The 21,370-nt window shown below is 38.8% G+C and overlaps 1 protein-coding gene across 1 annotated transcript; it reads right to left on the bottom strand.

Annotated features, from left to right (window-relative positions):
* Positions 1 to 4,708: 4,708 nt before the first annotated feature.
* LOC308529165 (uncharacterized protein) lies at positions 4,709 to 17,031 on the bottom strand (the record flags this gene model as incomplete). The annotated part of the gene is made up of 4 exons (XM_081105185.1): positions 4,709 to 8,422; positions 13,831 to 13,926; positions 14,204 to 14,339; positions 16,975 to 17,031. 4 exons carry the CDS (start codon positions 17,029 to 17,031, stop codon positions 6,336 to 6,338), a joined length of 2,376 nt encoding a protein of 791 aa, XP_080961311.1. The 3' UTR covers positions 4,709 to 6,335.
* Positions 17,032 to 21,370: the final 4,339 nt, after the last annotated feature.

Here is a 21,370-nt window from a genome sequence, read left to right as displayed (position 1 = left end):
TTTTATTGATTTTTTACAGAGAGGAAGGGAGAGAGATAGTTAGAAACATCGATGAGAGAGAAACATCGATCAGCTGCCTCCTGCACATCTCCTATTGGGGATGTGCCCGCAACCCAGGTACATGCCCTTGACCGGAATCGAACCTGGGACCTTTCAGTCCGCAGGCCGACGCTCTATCCACTGAGCCAAACCAGTTTCGGCATACACTTGTTAAGTCATTTACTCTACAGGACAAGTCTGTGGTTTAAGAGTCTTTTATTTAATGGCCATGTGAAAAAGCAGAGGCCCGAGTGGCTAAGTGACTGGGCCACAGTCACACAGCTCTTAGGTTGCGGAGCTAAGATTTGAACCAAGGCAGTGTGATCCAGATTTTGTTTCCAACCACCCAGTATGTATTATGTTCTCTGGCCTGCTTTTTTTCATTCAGCACTACCATGGACATCTTCCTCATTCAGTGCAAATAAACCTACGTCACACCTGCTTTAAAGGAACCCCCAAACAAAGAGGGACTGTCCAGAATTCATTAGTTGGCACATGAAGTCCTTGGCTCAAACAGAATTTTGAAAGAGGAAAGTATATGAGACAATGTATTTGTTGAAGAGACTTTCAAGAGTTATGTTTCCGAACTCAGCATCAGTATGGCCAACACAAATCTCGAAGAGACGCTGAGAGTGAAACAACTGGATTCCAGACTCCTTTTTTCACTAGCTCTGCTGAAACTTGTATAAGCAGTTAAAGGCCCACACCTCATGTTTAAAGGAGCTCATCATTGACTATGGCCCACAGCACAAAATTCTGTAGAAAATCAAATCAGTGAATACATAATGAAAGGACTTTGATGGCGTGTTAAGATAGATGGGAGCTGACACAACTCTTCTGAACACACTGAATTCCAAAGAATTTGCAGATATTGATTAAAAATAGAATGGAAGCCCAAACTGGTTTGGCTCAGTGGATAGAGCGTCGGCCTGCAGACTGAAGGGTCCCAGGTTCAATTCCAGTCAAGGGCATGTACCTTGATTGTGGGCACATCCCCAGTGAGGGGTGTGCAGGAGGTAGCTAATCGATGTCTCTCATCGATGTTTCTGACTCTCTATCCCTCTCCCTTTCTTTCTGTAAAAAATCAATAAAATTATATTTAAAAAATAGAATGGAAGTTATAATCTAAATTTGATACAAAAGTTCTACCTATCTGTTGAAATAAAACAAGAACAAAAAATATGAGAATCAAAATAAAATAATAATTGAATGTATAATTTAACATAGTCTCTATAATTAAATGTTAGAAAACAATGATCTCTTGTTTTGAATTTCCTGAAATTAAAACGGAAACTAAATCTCCTATCACTATTAATGGCTTTTTGGGATTAAAAACAAAAAGGCACAGCAATAAAGTTGAACCAGTCTCCCTGGTGTTGAGTGTGGACCTATGAACCAGGAGTTCATGGTTTGATTCCCGGTCAGGGCACATGCCTGGGTTGTGGGCTCGATCCTCAGTAGGGGGCATGCAGGAAGCAGCTGATCAATGATTTTTCTCTATCATTGATGTTTCTATCTATCTCTCCCTCTCCCTTCCTCTCTGAAATCAATACAAACAGTTTTTTTAAAAATAAAGTTGAACCGTCCAATCAAACAGTGTGAATCCTTATTCTAAAACATGACAGGAATATGAATGGAAAAAAGTAATTGAAAGTGTGAAATCAATAAAATTAAAAGATTTGTGCAGGCAGAAAACAACCAAAAAATAACTGCAGGAAGAATGTTAAGTTGTGGTGCTGGAATAATTTTTAGAAGTCCCCATCAAATGGCACCATCCCCTTTGCTGGGGATCGTAGTGTGGAGAATTTTTTTGCCCTGGTGAGTTCAGAGTGTCATATCTCCTACTTGCCTTTAAGCGCCCCCACCCCAAGGACCAGGAATGGGAATCATATGCATATAGAAACTCACACATCAGCAATTTTGTAACAGGGAATAAAAACTTTATACTATTCTGACTAACCATGAAATGAAATTAGAATAAAATGTACCACTAAGAAACTGATAAAAGGAGCTCACATACTGACAATTTCCTTATAAGCATATTGCAGGAATCAGCAGTTCCAGTTCCTGCTTGTATAAGAAATGGTCTTGACCACAACTTCAGTTGATGCAGATCACCCAACTGCAGGAATTTGGCTAGCACTGACCAGCTCCAGTGTATTGACATTAATGATCCATATTGGAACCAGCGAGGACATAACCTGCACATCCGTAGCCCCTTTCCCTCGTTTCTTTGTTTTGCTTTCCTTCTCCTTCCCTAGAAAAACCCCTATCGACACTGAGATGTAAAGATCGTTGTGAAGGCATGAGGCTGCCATCTTCTTAGGTTGTCAACACCTGAATAAACCTCTTTCCTTCTCAACCAGACCTGTATCATGAGTGTGACTTCCGTCGAAGCAGGCAGCCTGACTTGTGCGTCATTTTCCCACTTACAATTTTGGGAAGCCATCCAAGAGGTCGTGGGAGCCCCCCTCAGTAAGTCTCTCAACTTCCCAGGCTGCCTGTAGCTGACTTACCCCGTGACAGAACTTAAGAGTCAAGACCATTTCTTATAAGAGCAAGAACTGGAACTGCTGATGCTTAGCAGCTGCTGAGTAATTTTTTATTCAGGACTGCTTCTCTCCCTTGGTGCTGGTCGCCTGCTACATCTAACTTGGGGAAGGAAACAGGTGTTGGTGGGCTGACAAGCCCATAATGGGTAAGTCTCTAATGTGCATGGCCAGGAGACTCTGATGTGCCACTTGGGTTCCAAATATAATGAGCAGAAGTATGACTTGAATCATAAACAGAGTCATGCCTCTCAATCAACTCCCAGTATTGAGCCAGTTAACAGAAACAGAGTGTCTCCTTCTTGAGGAAGAACCCACTACACTGCCCAGAATGTATGCTGTTACTCTTCCTCCAGCATTCCCCAAAAGAACCTATGGCCATTTAATAGTATGACTGTGCATTGGGTAGAAGGAAATCATCAGACTTTTGGGAATTCCCAAACACTACTCTGAACTTATGCTAATTCCTGGTGACCCAAAGTCACTGTAGTACACCATTCGGAGTAGGGGTTTGTGGAGGTCAATGGAGTTTGAGCTCATGTCTATCTCAGTGGACCCAGTGGGTTTCCCAAACCCATAATGTAGTTCCTTCCTCAATTGTGAAATTCACAATTGGAAAAGAAACACCACAAATTTTCAGAATTTCCGCATTGGTTCTTTGACTTGTCAAGTAAGAGCTATTACTAGTACAACAAAACTGGCCACGTGCAAGTCACAGGAACTGCCTCTACCTACGAAGATAATATAGCAAAAGCAATACTGCATTTCTGGTGGGACAACAGATATTAGTGCCACCATCAAGGTTTGCAAAGATCCAGGAGTGGTGATATCTACTACATCTCCATTTGACTTACCTACTTGGCCAGTACAGAATACATATACACTTAGATAATGACAGTGGATTACCATAAATCCAATCAGGCCGTGAATCCACTTGTCATGGCATCTCCAGATGTGGTTTTTGTTGCTAGAACAAATCAACACCTCCTTTGGGACCCAGTGTGAAGCTATTTACTGGCAAATGTTTTTTTTTTCTCTATACCTGTTTGTAAATACCATCATAAACAGTTAGCTTGCTGCCAGAAAGGTCGGCAATACACCTTCACTGCTCCACCTGAGGATATAGCAACTCTTCATCCTTATATCAGTCTAGTGTACAGAAATGTGGATTGTCTTTCTCTTACACCATACATTTTGCTGGTTCATTACATTAATGACATATGCTGATTGAAACTATTGTGTAAGATGTAGCAACTAGTCAGACACATTGGCAAGACACTTGTGTTCCTGAGGGTGGAATATAAATTCCACAAAAACTCAAGGGTCTGCCACCTTAGTAAGATTTCTAAAGGTCCAATGAAGGAGAGATGGCCAAAGTCATGGATCCACATTGATTCATTGGAATACTTCAGAAGGTTCTTCTTTTCTCTAATCAAAGTTGTAAATTTCTTCCTCCAGAGAGCCTCCAATCAGTATCATCAAGATTAGGGCCCTTCTCCATGGCAATGATTGCTTCATAGGGCTTAAGTCCCACTTGAATTAACCCCTTTCCTATACCATAGGGTGAGTGTCTCCCCTCTAACCATAACGATGCACTAGTGTACATACATATACAAAAATTAACTCAAAATAGATCCAAGCTCTAAATACAAGAACTGAAACAATAGATGACATAGAAGAAAACATAGGTACTAAACTTTTGAACCTTGGTCTTAGAGAAGGTTTTATTAATTTGACCCCAAAGGCAAGGGTTGTAAAGACAAAAATAAGTCAATGGGACTATATCACACTAAAAAGCTTTGTTGACCACAAAAGAAACTGCCAACAAAAGAAAAAGGGAACCAACCAACCAACCTGGCCAGTGTTGCTCAGTGGTTGAACATCGACCCATGAACCAAGAGGTCTCTGGTTAGATTCCTGGTCAGGACACATGCCCAGGTTGTGGAATTGATCCCCAGTAGTGAGTGTGCAGGAGATAGCCAAGGGGTTAAGGTCGCTATTTCGTTTCTAACATTAGCAATTTATGCCTTCTCTTTTTCTCAGTTAACCTAGTTAGATGTTTAACAATTTTATTGACTTTCAAAGAACCAGCTTTTGGTTTTATTAATTTTCTTGATAGGTTTTGTTTTCTATTTCACTGCTTTCCACTCTGATCCTTATTATTTTTTTTACTTAATTTGTTCTTGTTTCCCAGGATGGAAGTTTAGACTATTTATGTAATCTATAATCACTAGGTTGTATAATCTTAGATTACTTGTGTAACTTAATGATGTACTTGAGTATACCTCCTTTACACTATCCATAAAAGCCCTGCTCAAGCTCTACTCTGTCCCTACTCGTCTCAAACCTCCTACTCATATAGTCAAAAGTTTCTAAGGGCCCAGTATCTCTCAGACCCCTCAATTTACAGCCCAACTTATACCCCTGAGCATCACCTAGTCTGTCTTTGGCTTCTCTCCTGAACCCTATCTTGGAGGGCAGCTGATTACAGAGTGTTTGGACAAAATTTAGGCTGAAGGCTATTCACACATGTGCAGTCAAGGTACCCCGTGGCTTGAGATGAACTGAATGAGAAGAGAAAGGGGCAGTAAGACTAGGACCTAGACCTCCCAATGCACAGAATACATTTTATTTACCATTTTGTTATTTTTATTTATAACTTTTAAGTGGTTGACATTAGCTTTGCAGTCCTATTTTTAAACTATTGCTTCAGGCCCTACACCCATGGGGGATGCACCTACTACTAAACTAGGAATGCCTATTTCCTATTCGCAATTATATTAAGTTCCATTATGCATTTTGAAACACATAGTTTTTATAATGTACCACTTATACATACCTAAGTCCTGTGAACTCAAAGGATACTTCACGTATACATCTAATGCTATTGCCCTAATTACTTAATTTATCCCTGCTTTCTAAAAGTTTCATATTCAATTGTTGCCAGGGGTTTGCAAAAGGGTATAATTTAAACAAGAGAACTTATCGTGGTGAAATCTTTATTCCTTTGTAAACCTGATGAAATACTGATTTCAGATTTCTTTTTTATTTTGTAACCTATGCTGATGATTATTCAAAATGATGAAATTTCATATAACTACAAACACATACAGTGCATGTAAAGATGGGGGAAATCTGAATATGATCTTTACCTGACAAAGAAGTAGGGTGGCTTCAATTACTTGAGAACATAATATAGTTAGGTAGGATATAATCATTCAAAGCTTGGTGAAAGGCACAGGAGAATTCTTTATACTATTATTGCAACTTCTTGTGATTCTCTTTTTTCATTTTGCTATTTCTTTTTTTTCTTAAAGCTTTACATTGTACAATATAAATCTATAAATTAGTTTATGACATCAAAACAAAAACACAATTATTAATACTACATTACATCTAAAGAAAATTTTCAAACTATATGTCTCAAATTGACAGATTCCTCACCAATATAAATTCTGACATCACAGACTTTGAATTTTTGCTAAAAACTTTTACAAAATCAAAAAATTTGTAGGGTTTTATACCAGTAGTTACTTGACATTCAATTGAATGTTACTTCTTAACAACACTGTCCTCCTTTTGTTGCAGTCTATTAGTTTGTCCAACATCATCACTTTGGAGTAAAATAAGGCTAGTTTGTGGATGAAGGTTACTTTATTCAGAATATCAAGAGAACTTTCTCCATAGTGTGAACTCTCTGAGTTGTAGTGAGTGCTGAATTGTGACTCAACATTTCTAATATGTACTTCAATCATAAAATTTTCCTCCCATGTGTGTTCTCTGATGTACAATGAGGTTTGACTTCTGTGAGAAGTATTTTCCACACATGTTACATTTATAGGGCTTCTCCCCTGTGTGTGATCTCTGATGTTTAGCAAGGTCTGATTTACGGTAAAAAATTTTCCCACATTCATTACATTGACAAGCCTTCTCTCCTGTGTGAGCCCTGTGATGCACTGTGAGGGATGATTTGTGACTGAATGATTTTCCACACTCATTACATTTATAGGGTTTCTCCCCTGTGTGTTTTCTCTGATGTAAAATAAGTCCTGACTTCACACAGAAAGATTTGCCACACTCATTACATTTATAGGGCTTTTCATCTGTATGAGTTCTCTGGTGTACAATTAGAGCTGACTTATGACAGAACGCCTTTCCACACTCACTACATGCATAGGGTTTCTCCCCTATATGAATTCTCTGGTGCTGAGTGAGCTGTGATTTCTGGCAGAAGGTTTTCCCACATTCACTGCATTCATATGGCTTTTCCCCTGTATGTGTTCTATTATGTTTTATTAGGTATGATTTATTGTAGAATATTTTTCCACATTCCTGACATTCATAGGGTTTCTCCCCTGTATGTGTTCTATAATGTTGAGAGAGGGTGGACTTATGACTGAAGAATTTCCCACATTCGGGACATGCAAAGGGTTTCTCCCCTGTGTGAGTTCTCTGATGTACTGTGAGGTCAGACTTCAAGCAGAAGGTTTTTCCACATTTGTAACATTCATAGGGTTTCAACCCCGTATGAATTATCTGATGCCTGGTAAGGACAGACTTTTGGTAGAAAGCTTTGCCACATGTATCACATGCATAGGGTTTATCCCCTATGTGAGTTCTCTGATGTTGTGTAAGATGTGACTTCTGACAGAAAGATTTCCCACACTCAGGGCATTCAAAGGGTTTCTCGCCTGTATGAGTTCGCCGGTGCACCGTGAGATGTGAATTCATACAGAAGAACTTCCCACATTCATAGCATTCATAGGGCTTCAGGCCTGTGTGTGTTCTCTGATGTTTAGTGAGGTCAGACTTCTGGTAAAAAGTTTTCCCACATGCATTACATTGATAGGGTTTCTTCCCTATATGTGTTCTCTGATGTAATGTGAGGGCTGACTTGTGGCTGAAGGCTTTCTCACATTCATTGCATTCATAGGGTTTCTCCCCGGTGTGTGACCTCTGATGTTTAGTGAGGTTTGACTTCTCCCAAAACTTTTTCCCACATTCATTACATTGAAAGCTTTTCTGTCCTGTATGTATCCTCTGATGTCGAGTGAGGTGTGACTTCATCCAGAAAGCTTTCCCACATTCATTACATTCAAAGTGTTTCTCTCCTTTATGAGTTTTCTGACGTTGTGAGAGGTATAACTTCCTCCTGAAATTATTTCCACTTTTATTATAATCACAGTATTTCATATGTGACTCATGATGCTTTAAAAGTGTAGCATTCACACATAAGGATTTCCCACAAACACTAAATTCATAGTGATTTTCCTTTAAGGACATTATCTGATGTAATAAGATGGATGGGTTCTCACAGGATGTTCTTCCATACTCATTATACTCACAATCATTCCCATCTGTGATCTCTTTCGTGTATATATTAAATAGTGCCTTTTCATAAAAGCTTTCTCGATATATGTTAAATTCAGAATTTCGCTGCAAAATTTGAACCTTCTCATGTTGAACAGGGTCTTCATCATGACTGAAAGTTTTCCCATTTTTAAAAAATTCACTTTTCTCTCTAGCATGAGTTTTTTCATATATAATATTGAATAGTAACTTTCTACAAGCATTAAATTCATCAGTCTTCTTTCCTGTATAGTTTTTCTTATTGATAATCAATTCTGAAATATAGTTGAAACTCATTCTACATGAGTCACATTGACAGAGTATTTTTCTGGAAGAAAAAGAATCTGTATCCAAGCTATATGGTTTTCGTATTACATTACTTCGTTCTTTAGTCAGTGTTTTGTTATTCATGAATACAACTTTCCAGACATGGTGAAACTGGTTTTCTTGGCTCATCTCTGTCATGTAATCAGGTTTCCAGATGGCTAGAAATAAGAAAAATTAATCTTACACATAAATAATAACACATTTCTTATGAATGTGACCTATATGCAAATGTTTTATGTTGTTGCTAACTTTGATGTCCAGACTCCAGGGATGAAAATAATTGCAAGTACATATATTTTTCTATTTTGGAGGGTTTGGGTGAAGAAAAACAAAAAGAAAAAAAAACTTGGAATAGTGGAAGCAGGGAGAGGAAAGCAGCTATTAGAACACAGACATTTAGTTTCCAATGTCTGAGGAATAATAGCAACTGCTTAAATCTGAATCTCCCATGTATCCTCCAAAAGAACTATAAGGATTTATATAAGAAGAGCAATAAAATTACCTATAGTAACCCATGACTTTAGCATAACTACTCAGTGCAGTCACCACCAAGTAGGGACATAAATATTCAAATACAGAAAATCTGTGGGAAAAGTTAGCTGGAGACTATAGAAATCCATGTAAAATGAGAGACAGAATTTAAACATAATTAGGTACAAATAAAATTACTCCCGGAAAGTAAAAGCCCCACAGTCAGTAGGAAAATGCTGAGATGATGTTTCAGTTCTGAGAGATAAGCTAAGACTACTGGGAAATCCCAAAGAGGGTACTTGTAGTAGATGGGAACTAAGGAGGCAAGAGGTGAACAAAGTGAGGAATAAAACTGTGAAAACAACAAAATTACCTTAGAAAATACGGCTTACATTACAAGGAGCTTGTTATGGACAGAATTATGTCCTTCCAAATTCTTATGTTGAAGCCCTAATCCCAGATGTGATGGTATTTTAAGATAGGGCCTTTAGGATATAATTAAGATTAAATGAGGTCATATGTGTGGAGCACTAATCCAATCGGAATGGTGTTCTTATTATAAAAAGATGAGACACCAGAGCTTGCTTGCTCTCCACACAAGTAGAGAGAAAAGGCCTTCGCCAGCGGTAAACTTTTTATATTCCTGTCCATTGCATTACCTGAAATTTCAGGTAGGATGTTAAAAGAGAGTGTTAAAACAGGACATCCATGCCTTGCTCCTTATATTGTGGAGAAAGCATCCAGTTTTTCTCAATTAAGAATGACATTAAGATGTTTTTCATTAATTTGAGGAAATGCCCCTCTATTCCTAGTTTGCCGAGTTTTTATCGTGAATGGGTGTTGGATTTAGGCAAATGCTTCTTCTGCATCAATTACTATCATCATATTATTTTTCTCTCTATGGCCTGTTGATGGGGTTGATTATATTAACTGATTTTTTAATGTTGAACCAACATTGCACACCTTGAATAAATCCTACTTGGCCATGGTATATAATTCTTTTTAGACAGTGTTGGATTCTATTTCAATTTTTGCATCTATGTGCACCTTATGTCACCATCTGCTTTTGAGATTAGGAAAATAATAATCTTAAAGAATAAGGAAGACAGAATACCCTAAGGAATCTACAAGAAAGCTAGTATAGCTAATATACAAATTCAGCAAAGTTTCAGGGTATAAGGTCAATGCCACCAAATTAGTTCTGTTTCTATATCCCTGCAATGAGCAATCGGAAAGAAAATTAAGAAAGCAATACAATAAATAATAGCATCTTATTTAGCCTATGTTGCACTACACTGATTGGTTTTGTGAATGTTAACCAGCCTGCATACCTGGAATATATCCCACTTGGTCATGGTATATAATTTTTTTATACATGGCTAATTTCTATTTGCTAGTATTTTGTTATTGATTTTTCTGGTAGATTTATGGGAGATATTGACCTCTTGTTTATTATTTTTGTACTACCTTTCTATGATTTCAGTATCAGAATAATAAACTTGTCAGGAAGTGTTCCATCACCTTCTGTTTTTCTACAAGACATTGTGTGAAATCAAAATTAATTATTTAAATGTTTGGTAAAATCTCCAGTGATGATATTCCACATTTCTTTTCTCCTTTTTAATTGGAGCTTTTTATTTAAAATTTCTTTAGTCCAAATTATCTATGACACCTTCTATGACAATCTATGGGCCATTCAGAGAAGGTGTCATAGATAATTTGAACTAAAGAAATTTTGGGCCATATATAATTACGTACATTATCTTGATTAAGTTTTGATAGTTTGAGATTTCTAAAGAATTGTTCCGTTTCTTCTAAATTGTCAAATTATGGCATAATTGTTGACAGTATTCACTTAATATCCTGTTAACAGATGCAGAAATGATATTCCATTTCTTTCTTGATATTGGTGATTTGTCAATATTTGTTAATATTATTTTTGTCAATATTGCCAGAAGTTTATCAATTTTACTGTTTTTCTCCACCAAAGAATCAGATTTTTATTTCATTCGTTTTCTCTATTCTTTTCCTATTTTCAACTTCACTGATTTCTGCTCTTAATTTTTTAATTTTCTTCCTTCTACTTGCTGTGGATTTACTTTACTCTTTTCCAGTTTCTTGAGGTAAAATTTTAATTATGGGTTTGAAACCTTTCTTCTTATCATTAGTTGCATTTTAGTACTATAAATTTCCCTCTCAGAACTGCTTTAGCTGCCTCCCACATATATTAATATGGTGTGTTCTCATTCTGTGCTATGTATTTTTAATATTTCTTTTGAGCCCAATCCATTTGGTTAGGGCGCCAGCCCTCAGACTGAAGGTTCTCAGGTTTGATTCCAGTCAAGGGCACGTACCTCAGTTGCAGGCTCAGCCCCGCTCCAGTTGGGGTGCATGCAGGAGGCGATCAATGCATCTCACATTGATGTTTCTCTCTCTGTGTCTCTCCCCCTCACTTCCACTCTCTCAAAAAATCAATGGAAAAAAATATCCTCAGGTGAGGATTTATATATATATAAATATGGAGAGATATTTATATATATGCATATATATATATAGAGAGAGAGAGAGATTTACATATATACATATATAGAGCCTTCTTCATTGATCTATGCATTATTTATAAATATCTTGTTTAATTTCCAAGTGTTTATTTTTCTCTTGCCTTTCTGTTACTGATTCTTCATTGGATTTCATTATGGTCAGAGAACATAACTTACTCAGCAGAATTTCAATTCTTTTAAATTTATTGAGGTTTATTTATGCCTCTAGATGTTTTATCTTCTAGATGTTTTATCTTTCTGAATGTTCCATGGGCACTTGAAAAGTATGTCTTTTCTGCCATTGTTGGGCAGTGTTCTATAAATTAAGTTTTGATAGTTTGGGGTTTCTAAAGAATTGTTTCATTTATTCTATACCCTGGTGGTCTTGTTCAGTTTTTCTGTGTCTACTGTTGATTTAATGTCTAGAAGTTCTACCAACTTTTATCCACTTCAAGTGAAATGCAAAACTTTAATTCAACTAAAATCCCTCTTCCTCCAGCTTAAAATATAATTGTATTAAGTTCCTCAAATCATATTATAAACTTGGTTCAAATGATTTCAGAAACTCATGAGAAGAAAACTGTCATATTTAACCTACTTTTGCCACTTCCAAAGTTCTTTCTTTACTGAAGTTCCAAGCTTCCTTGTGTTATTTCCTTTCTATTTAGAAAACTTCCTCTAGCCACTTCTTTAAAAGTAGGTTTGCTACTAACATTTTCTCTTAGTTTTCTTTTGTATAATAATATCTTTAGTTTACCTCTTTAATGAATACATATTCCAAGATTAAAAAAATTTTTTGAAAGTGCTTTTTTTTCCCAGTAGTTGAAAAAAAAAAAAAGTGCTATTTCCTTGTAGCTTTGATGGCTTCAGATAAGATATCCACTGTCATTCCCAAAGGTAATGTTATTTTCCAACGCCTACTTTCAAGATTTTTTTCCTTTGGTTTTCAGAAATTAAATTATGATGTGCCTTTAATGGATTTATCTTCTTGGAAGTTCAGATTCTTGAATGAGTAGTTTTATATCTTTTGCCAAATTTGAGAATTTTTCAGCCATTATTTATTTAAATACTTCAACACCACTCTCCTCTCCCCTTCTGTTACTCTGATGATACAAATGTTAGTTGTTTTTTTTTTATCACTGTCCCCCTTCCAAATACAGAGATAATCCAAACTCTTCTTAAAGTAGTGCACTCAGTCACTTTAACCCTGCTTTGATTTCTCTGAGAGATTTTACCCACAGAACATTTAATATATGCAAATATCTGTGTATGTGTTTAGCACTTTATTTTGATTAAAATATATTTAACATATAACATTGTGTAAATTTAAGGTCTACATGTTATTTTGAAACACTTATATACTGTAATATGACTGCCATTGTACCAATAATTAGCACCTCTATCTCAGATAATTATTTCTATTTTTGGAGTTGAAATAATTAAGTTCTAGTCTATTAGCAAGTTGGATGATTATAAAACAATATTATTCTCTATATATAGATCTCTAGGGCTTATTTGCTACTCTTTGCAAGTTCATACCCTTACACAACAATTGGCTTATCTCTACACACACTATAATCTGCTAACTACTATTTTACTTTTTGTATTCAAAAGTTTGCCTTTTTTAGATTCTGCATGTGATACCATAGAGTACTTGTCTTCCTTTGACTTAGTTAGCACAACGGCCTCAAGGTACATTCATGTTGTCACAAATAGCAGGATGTCCACAAATAGCTAAATATTTTAGTTGTGTGTGCACGTGTGTGCGTGTGTATGTGTGTGTGTGTACATATTTAGCTTACATCCATTTTCTTTATCCATTCAACCACTGATGGACACTCAGGTTGTTTCTGTATTTGGATATTGTGAATAATGTTGCAATAAATGTGGTAGTGTATTTATCTCTTCAATATCCTATTTTCATTTCCTTTGTGTACATACCCAGAAGTTGACTTGCTGGATCATAGAGCAAATCTATTTTTAATTTTTTAGGAACCTCACACTGTTTTCCATAGTGGCTGAACCAATTCCATTCCCTCCAACAGAGCACAAGAAGTCCCTTTTTTACACATTCTTGCAAACACTTGCTACCTCTTGTCTTCTAGATGGTAGCCATTCCAACAGGTGTGATATGATATCTCACTGTGGTTGTGATTTGCATTGCCTTGATGGTTAATGATGATGAGCATCTCTTCGTGTACCTGTGGCCATTAGTGATACTTTTATTTATTTCTTTTTATATTTTTATTGATTTCAGAGAAGAAGGAAGAGAGAGAGAGAGAGAAAGAGAGATCAATGATGAGAGAGAATCATTGATCAGGCTGCCTCCTACATGCCCCCTACTGGGGATCAAGCCCACAAACCAGGCATGTGCCCTTGACCAGAATCGAACCCTAGACCCTTCAGTCCACAGGCTGATGCTCTATCTACTAAACCAAACCAGCTAGGGCAAGAAGTATTCTTGAAAAAACATTTCAAAGGTGTCAACCTCTGGATTAACCAAAGGAAAATAACAAATCCCTTGATGTTCATCTGTACAGTACACACTAACTCACCTGGGAGTCTCTGGCTTGGGAATTCTTCCTCCAATATCCATGGCTCCTCTCCTTGCTCCAACCTGAAGATCACTTCTGGTTTGGTGACACAATACCCTGTCAAAGTGAAATAATTTAGGACTTGGACCAGGAAGCCTAGACATCAGGGACTCTAAAAGAGGAGGAAGCTTCTGGAGCTGATCGATGAAGGTGCCACTGAACATTTTACTGAAGAGGTAAACACAAATATCTTCCTAGTGCCCAAAAGTGGTCAATCAACATTGATTCCTGAATTCAATCTTAACTATCCTGAAACTCTGTAGACTATCTCTATGTTTCATGACTGGAAGGATTTTGAAATGCCGTTCAGAATTACCTAATAAACAGACCTTACCCACTGAGACAAGGTTGCTGTAGTTCTCCAGCATCACATCTCTGTACAGGGACCTCTGAGTGGGGTCCAGATGCTGCCACTCCTCCTGGGTGAAGCCCACAGTCACATCCTTAAATGACACTGATGCCTGGAATTTCTGATCAATGTGAAATGCTCAGAATTAGGTGACATGGAAAAAGATGTATCAACTAATCCTTACCATGATTACTGTGCAGGGATGAGCAAAACGGTTTACAGAACATTCCCAGTCAGGGCACATACCTGGGGTGCGTGTTTGATCCCTAGTTGGGGAGTGCAGGGAAGGCAACCAATCGATATTTCTCTTTCACATTGATGTTTCTCTCTCTCTCTTTTTCTTTCTCTCTCTTCCTAACTCTAAGCATGTCCTCAAGTGAGGATTTTTAAAAAATAATAAAATTAGGTCCTTTTATCACATCTATGGAAAAAATTCCAGATGGATTATGGTACTAAATATTAAAACAAATTTGGAAATTTTAGACAACATATTGGAAAATTGCATTAGGCCCATGGGGTAAGGAAAATAAGAATAAAAAATAGAAGACACAAAGAGTTGTATCAAAATGTAAATATACCATTAAGTTAAAAGAAAAACATCATACTGAGAAAAGACAATTCAATTCCTACAAAACTCAGTAGAAAACTTGAAAAGCCATAAATGTATGAAAGCTTCACAACCTCAATGATTAGACACATAAAAATTAAACAGTGACATTTTTCATATATTAGTGTAGAAATAATTTTTTATATCTGGAGAGGAAGAAGGAATAGTCTTCTAATTAGTAGTACTATAACTAGAAAAATTAGAAATCCTCAAATTCTACAACTTAAAAATATTAATCATAAGACTCTAGAGCAGTGACTCTCAAGCTTAATAGGTGTCAGCATCCTATGGATGACTTATTAAAACATGACTGCTGATGCCCTAGCTCCGTGGTCAGCAAACCACGGCTCGCGAGCCACATGCGGTTCTTTGGCCCCTTGAGTATGGCTCTTCCACAAAATACCACGTGCGGGCGTGCACGTACAGTGCGATTCAAACTTCGTGGCCCAGCACAGAAGTCGGTATTTTGTGGAAGAGCCACACTCAAGGGGCCAAAGAGCCGCATGTGGCTCGCGAGCCGCGGTTTGCCAAGCCGCAGTTTGCCAACCACGGCCCTAGCTGGTTTGGCTCAGGGAATGGAGGGTTGGCCTGCAGCCTGAAGGGTCCTGAGTTTGGTTCCAGTCAAGGGCACATGCCCAGGTTGCGGGCTCAATCCCCAGTGCGGGGTGTGCAGGAGGCAGCCGATAAATGATTGTCTCTCATCACTGATGTTTCTATCTCTCTCTTCCTCTCCCTTCCTCTCTGAAATCAATAAAAATATATTTAAAAAAAAAAACAAAAAACATGACTGCTGGGCCTCATCTCAGAATTTCTCTTCCATGAGGCTTGGAATGGGGCATTAGAATCTGCATTTCAAACAAGTTTCCAGATTATGCTGCTGCTGCTTCTGGGCAAAGAACCTCACTTGAGAAACACTGCTCTAGAGTCGGGAGATACATTTGCCTTTGTGCCGAGACAATGAAAAGGATATTCACAGCAACATCATTTATATTACTGAAAAACAGAAATTACTTAAGTGTCTACCAATAAAAAAGAGTATTTAGGATATAGTGTTGCCATCCAATGGTGAGTTGGGGAAAAATATGTATCATATATCCATTAAGATAATTCATATATTTTTAAAAGCACCCACCCTAGCCGGTTTGGCTCAGCAGATAGAGCATAGGGCTGTGGATTGAAGGGACCCAGGTCTGGCCTGATGCCCAGTAGGGGGCGTGCAGGAGGCAGCCAATCAATGATTCTCTCTCATCATTGATGTTTCTATCTCTCTCTCCCTCTTCCTTTCTGAAAGCAATAGAAATATATATTTTTAAAAAGCACCCAAAACAATAAACTGTATTGTTCAACTATCTACATATTTCTTCAATGAGATATAGAGATAAAATGGGAAGACTAGTGGACAAGGATGAAAACTTAGAACGAAAGTAGGGACACGGTGAGGAAGACTCCAAAAGAGGGCCATCAGAAGAGCTGGATAAGAAGACAAAAGAGACTTCCCAAGAGAAGGTAGTCAGTTGTTCAAGATAGATAACTGCAATTAAGCCACTGGTGACCTTTACCTGGGTAGGTTCTAAATAGTGGAGGGGAAGAGCCAAGGAAGAATGCTATGGGATAAAATTTGACTGCAAACCCCAGAAACATTTACTAGAGAACTTAACTTTTAACCATTTGCTGCACGCCTTGTCTACACAGCCTAGCTAAATAAAATCGTTATGGAGAGTTTTTGCAACAGGCATGCAGGCCATTCATTCCTCTAAACACACTAGGTTTTATGCTAAGAACAAACAAGGCCATCATAAAACTGACTGCTTGAACCACCTCTTGGACCCTTTTGCTTCCAGTGAGGAACAGTTTGAGGCACTCTTTGGGTCTTGAACAGAATTTGTCTGTATCCAAGTGTTTCCCTTTCTACCATGATTATCAGAAACATCAGAGACATACTTGCAAGTCAACCTGGAAACTCTAATATATATATTAATAATCAGTATAAATCTACAGGCCAGTGGTGGCCCTGCTAGGAATCTGTTACTTTCCCTTTTTGGTGAAGTTTGACTTTTATCTATTACTAATTTCCCATCTTAACATATGGACTCTTAGAAATCACACAAAGTCTATTGTAAAATAAAGTGGAGACAAACAAACAACTTACCTGGGATTTGTTCATTTTCTGGTGTTCTTGCAAAAGTGTAGGCAACTCTGAAGACATGCTGGGTTACAAGAAGAAGAATAGAGTCATGAAAGATCTGGCCTGCCAGCAGCTCCTGACTTCTGCCCTGGGAAGCACACCACCCCCCCAACCGCCCCCCCCCCCCCCAGTAGATAGTAATAATGTCAATATCCCTTTGACCTGCAGAAGGTAGAGGGAAATGGTGAAAGACAACCTATCTGACTTTAATATAATCATACTAGTGACCTTGTGCATGGATTTGTGCACATTGAAATGCAATTAATTAGAAGGTGGCCAGCAGGGCGGGACTGGGTGAAATGGGCCAGACATGCCCTAGAGCCAACCTCCCAGCGATCCCTCCCTGGCGTCTGCAGGGGTCCCTACAGCAGGTGGGGTCCCCCAGCCTGGCCTGCAGGGATCAGGCCCAAAGCAGCTCTCCAACATCCACCGAGGGGTCCCGGAGTGTGAGAGGGCACTCTGCAAAGTTGCTGTTGTGCAGGATGTGGAACGCAAATGCAAGTTTGCAGTAAACCAGATTCGGGCCGACAGTGCCCCAGCAACCAGATAACCCACGGCTGAAGGTGGAATCTCACGGCAAGGAATAGGGCTAACCTCCTCTCTGGTTTCAGGGTGCATCACCAAAGAACCGCCACTGCCAAGTCACTGCAGCTTGGCAGCTCCTTCATTGAGCGTCTGCCCCCTGATGGTCAGTGCACGTCATAGTGACTGGTCGGACACTTAGCATATTAGTCTTTTATATAGAGAGATATATTGCTTTGGGGCATAAAATGTTTAGTGGGTTAATATAAATATTTGCTTCCTATGGATTTTTCAATAGTTTAAGTCTCCCTTGGTGTTCACAAAAAATTTAAATGACAAACCTGATTGAAACAAAAAACACATCTAATGAAGGAACATGAACCCTTCACCAAACCCGTGGTGAAGAATACTGACGGATAAGCTGTTTATCACTGTCCCTACTACCATTACTAAATTCTTTAGATAGTGACTCCTACGAAGACCATAAAAAGCAGTGCTTTAAGGAAAGGTCTATGTTTTAATTTATCTTTGTTGTCATTTCTCAAAAGGATCTTTTATACAAAACTTCTTCTACTTGTGTGGAAAAGAGACAGTAAGTGCTAGCTTAGGAGTCAGGAGCTCTGGCCTTTAGTCTTCGCCACTAACAAAGCTGTGGTCCTGAATGAGTCACTAACCTTCGGAAGAAAAATGAGGCACAAAAGAGCTAATCCTTGAACTTCTTCCTGGATGCTAGTGCAAGTCCGGGCAGAGCCACAGCATCTGCCAAGACACAGGGATGGGCATGGCTGGCAGCACCGCAGATCCAGAACGGGTGCCGGGGAGAGGAACAGCGGAGTAAGCGGCGACAGACAGCGCGGGAGCCTTTCACCGCAGACCCAGCTCCCCAAGGAGCACGTCTCGCACACGCACACCCTCCTCCCGCAGCACCGCGCCCCCCACCGACCAGATGCACCCCCACGCCCTCCTGTGGCCCCAGAACCGTCCTCCCCGCCCCCTCCCCCCGCTCCGTGCAGAGGCGGGTCACGTTGGGGGGGGGAGGGTCCAGTTCTGGGTCCGACAGAGACGCCCGTCCCGCCGCCCAGGGGCCCACAGAGCGCCTCCCAGGGGCCGCGCGAGCTCCCCGTCCTCGCCCAAGCCTCCCGCGCTCACCCGCGGCTCCCTCCTCGGGTGGCACTGGCCCCGGAAATCGCACAGACTCGGGGACCCCAGGACCGCCTCCTAAGCGAGGCCAGAGACAGACAGAAGCAGCGGAAGGCGAGAGCGCGGAGGAGAAGGCGGTCCTGGGCATGCGCAGGAGACCCGCGCGCGGAGCCCGCCTGCCCTCCCTCCAGGCTGCGCTGCCAGCCTTGCGGGGTTGGCGGGGAGGTGCAACCTCAGCTGGGGGAGGTGGGGGAGGTCTGAGATAGTTCCCTGCGTCCGTTATGGGCTCCCCGGAAAGTTCTGGACACCAGCTGAGTTCGTTGTGCAGCCAGAGTGCAACTCAGACACAAAGCCGTCGAGGAGCGGCAACCTGCATGTCAATTTCACTTTTTCAAATCCTGGGAGATAGATCCCAGCAATACAGAAGCGTAAACTCTAACCCCATCACCGATCGCAGGGCGCGGGGGAGAGTGTGTGTGGGTGTGGGTGTTTGCGGGGGTGGGGGGACGTGGCAAGAAAGTTAGTCCTTCAAAATCATGTAAGCAATAAACGAAAATTGTAGGTAAATCAGGAAAGAGACACAATCCAAAAGAAAATAAATATATTTATTCATTTACATAAACATATTCTTTCCTCTGTGACAAAGTTACTTGAAAAATAGAGATATACACTTTCATAGATCAATATTCTCTGACAAAAATTACAATAATAATCTCAACAAATGTATGTACTTTTTTCTCTTTGATTTTTAATATATTGTTTACTATACAAAAGCATTCTTAACTTCATCTGAAATAAATAAAAATCTAAATTAACAGCCAGGGAATATTTTTAAAAGAAGAAAAATGCCTAAGAAATACCAATATGGATAAATTACTCTATTATTCAAAATAGTTTGGCATCTGCTCAATGGAAACACTACAGCCTAGATTGTTTTTAAAAATCTAGTGTAATAAATAAATGTAGCATTTCAAAACAATGAATGAAAGAATGGAGTATTCCATGCAGCAAGTCACCCCCAATAATTTGGAAAAAGGTTATGCCCATAAATTTTATGTGATGGAATTCATGTGGATTCAAGATCTGAAATGTTTAAACCACTAAGTTAAAAAAAAAATACAGTAAATGAGATCAAGAAGTTGTGACACTGAAGATAGAAACCATAAATGTAATATCTAATACATGTTATTATAGAAAAAATAACTCAATTCTAATTTTAAAATGTTAAAAGCAAATAAAACCAAAAATTATATTTTTACTATTTGAAAGAAAATATATATTAATTAAATAAGGATATCTTTAAACCAAAAGAAAGAAAAACTTAAAATGGGCTATAGAACTGACCAGTAATAGCCCTTCTGGGTGCTCAGTCATTTGGATCATTGTCCCATACACCAAAAAGGTATGGGTTCAGTTCCAATCAGGGCACATATCTAGGTTGTGGGTTTCATTCTCCAATGGGAGGCAATCTCAATGATTCTCATATAGATGTTTCCCTTTCTCTCTCTCTAAAAGTCAATTTACCAAAAGAATCCTTGGGTGAGGATTTTTAAAAAAAGAACTACCAGTAATGAAATTAAAAAGAAAATGCAAATGAATATTTTCATTAAAAAGTCCACTATGATAATTAAAAGATGCAGATGTTTAAGTAAACACATATGAAATCATTTATTGAGATTAAAATTTTTAATTTATATACACCAAAGTTCACTCTATTTGATGCAGTTTTATATGTTTTGACAAATGCATAGATCTGTGTTACCACCACCACAGTCAACAGCATAACTGATTTCATCACTGCCCAAGAAATTTATTTTATGCTACTTTTTTGAAGTCAAACTCTCTTACCTCTGGCAGCCGCTATGTATACTTCATGCCAATAAGTTTTCCCCTTTTCTGGAAAGTCATGTATATGAAATCATACAGTATATAATCTTATGAATCTTGTATCTTTTACTTAGCACAATGCATTTGAGATTCATCTGTGTTGTTTCATGTACCAATAAGCTTGGGTTTTTGTTTGTTTGTTTAATCCTCATTGTTTATCATTGTTTAACATATGTTTAATCATGTGTTTATTTATTTTAGAGGGAGGAAAGGAGAGAGAGAAAGAAACATTGATATGAGAGAGAAATATCGATTGGTTGCCTCCCACATGTGCCCCAACCAGAGACCAAAACCACAACCTGGGTCTGTGCCATGACTGAAATCAAGCCTGCTGTCAATGCTCCAACCAACTGAGCCACACCAGCCAGGGCCCAATAAACTTGGTTTTTATTGCTGAGTCCTATTCCATGGTATAAATTTACCACATCTCACTTACCTAGTCCCCAGCTGATTGGATTTTAATTATTTCCCATTTGAGAAAATTATGAAAAAAATAACCATTTTCAAATATAGGATTTGAGAAGATTCAAGACTAATATGCAGTTTTGGCACCTCTATTGTGAGTTTAATTCGTGTAAAGTCTCTAGAGGTGCCCGTACTTCAAATGCAAAAGCAGCAATGCAAAATTATAAGAAATATAAAAAATCGCCGAAACCGGTTTGGCTCAGTGGATAGAGCGTCGGCCTGCGGACTGAGGGGTCCCAGGTTCGATTCCGGTCAAGGGCATGTACCTGGGTTGCGGGCACATCCCCAGTGGGAGATGTGCAGGAGGCGGCTGATCGATGATTCTCTCCCATCGATGTTTCTGACT

Source organism: Myotis nattereri, assembly GCF_964212035.1.
Source record: "Myotis nattereri genome assembly, chromosome: 13".
In the NCBI taxonomy this organism is placed as follows: Eukaryota; Metazoa; Chordata; class Mammalia; order Chiroptera; family Vespertilionidae; genus Myotis; species Myotis nattereri.
Note: the sequence above shows the minus strand (reverse complement) of the source record. Positions and strands in the feature narration are given on the sequence as shown.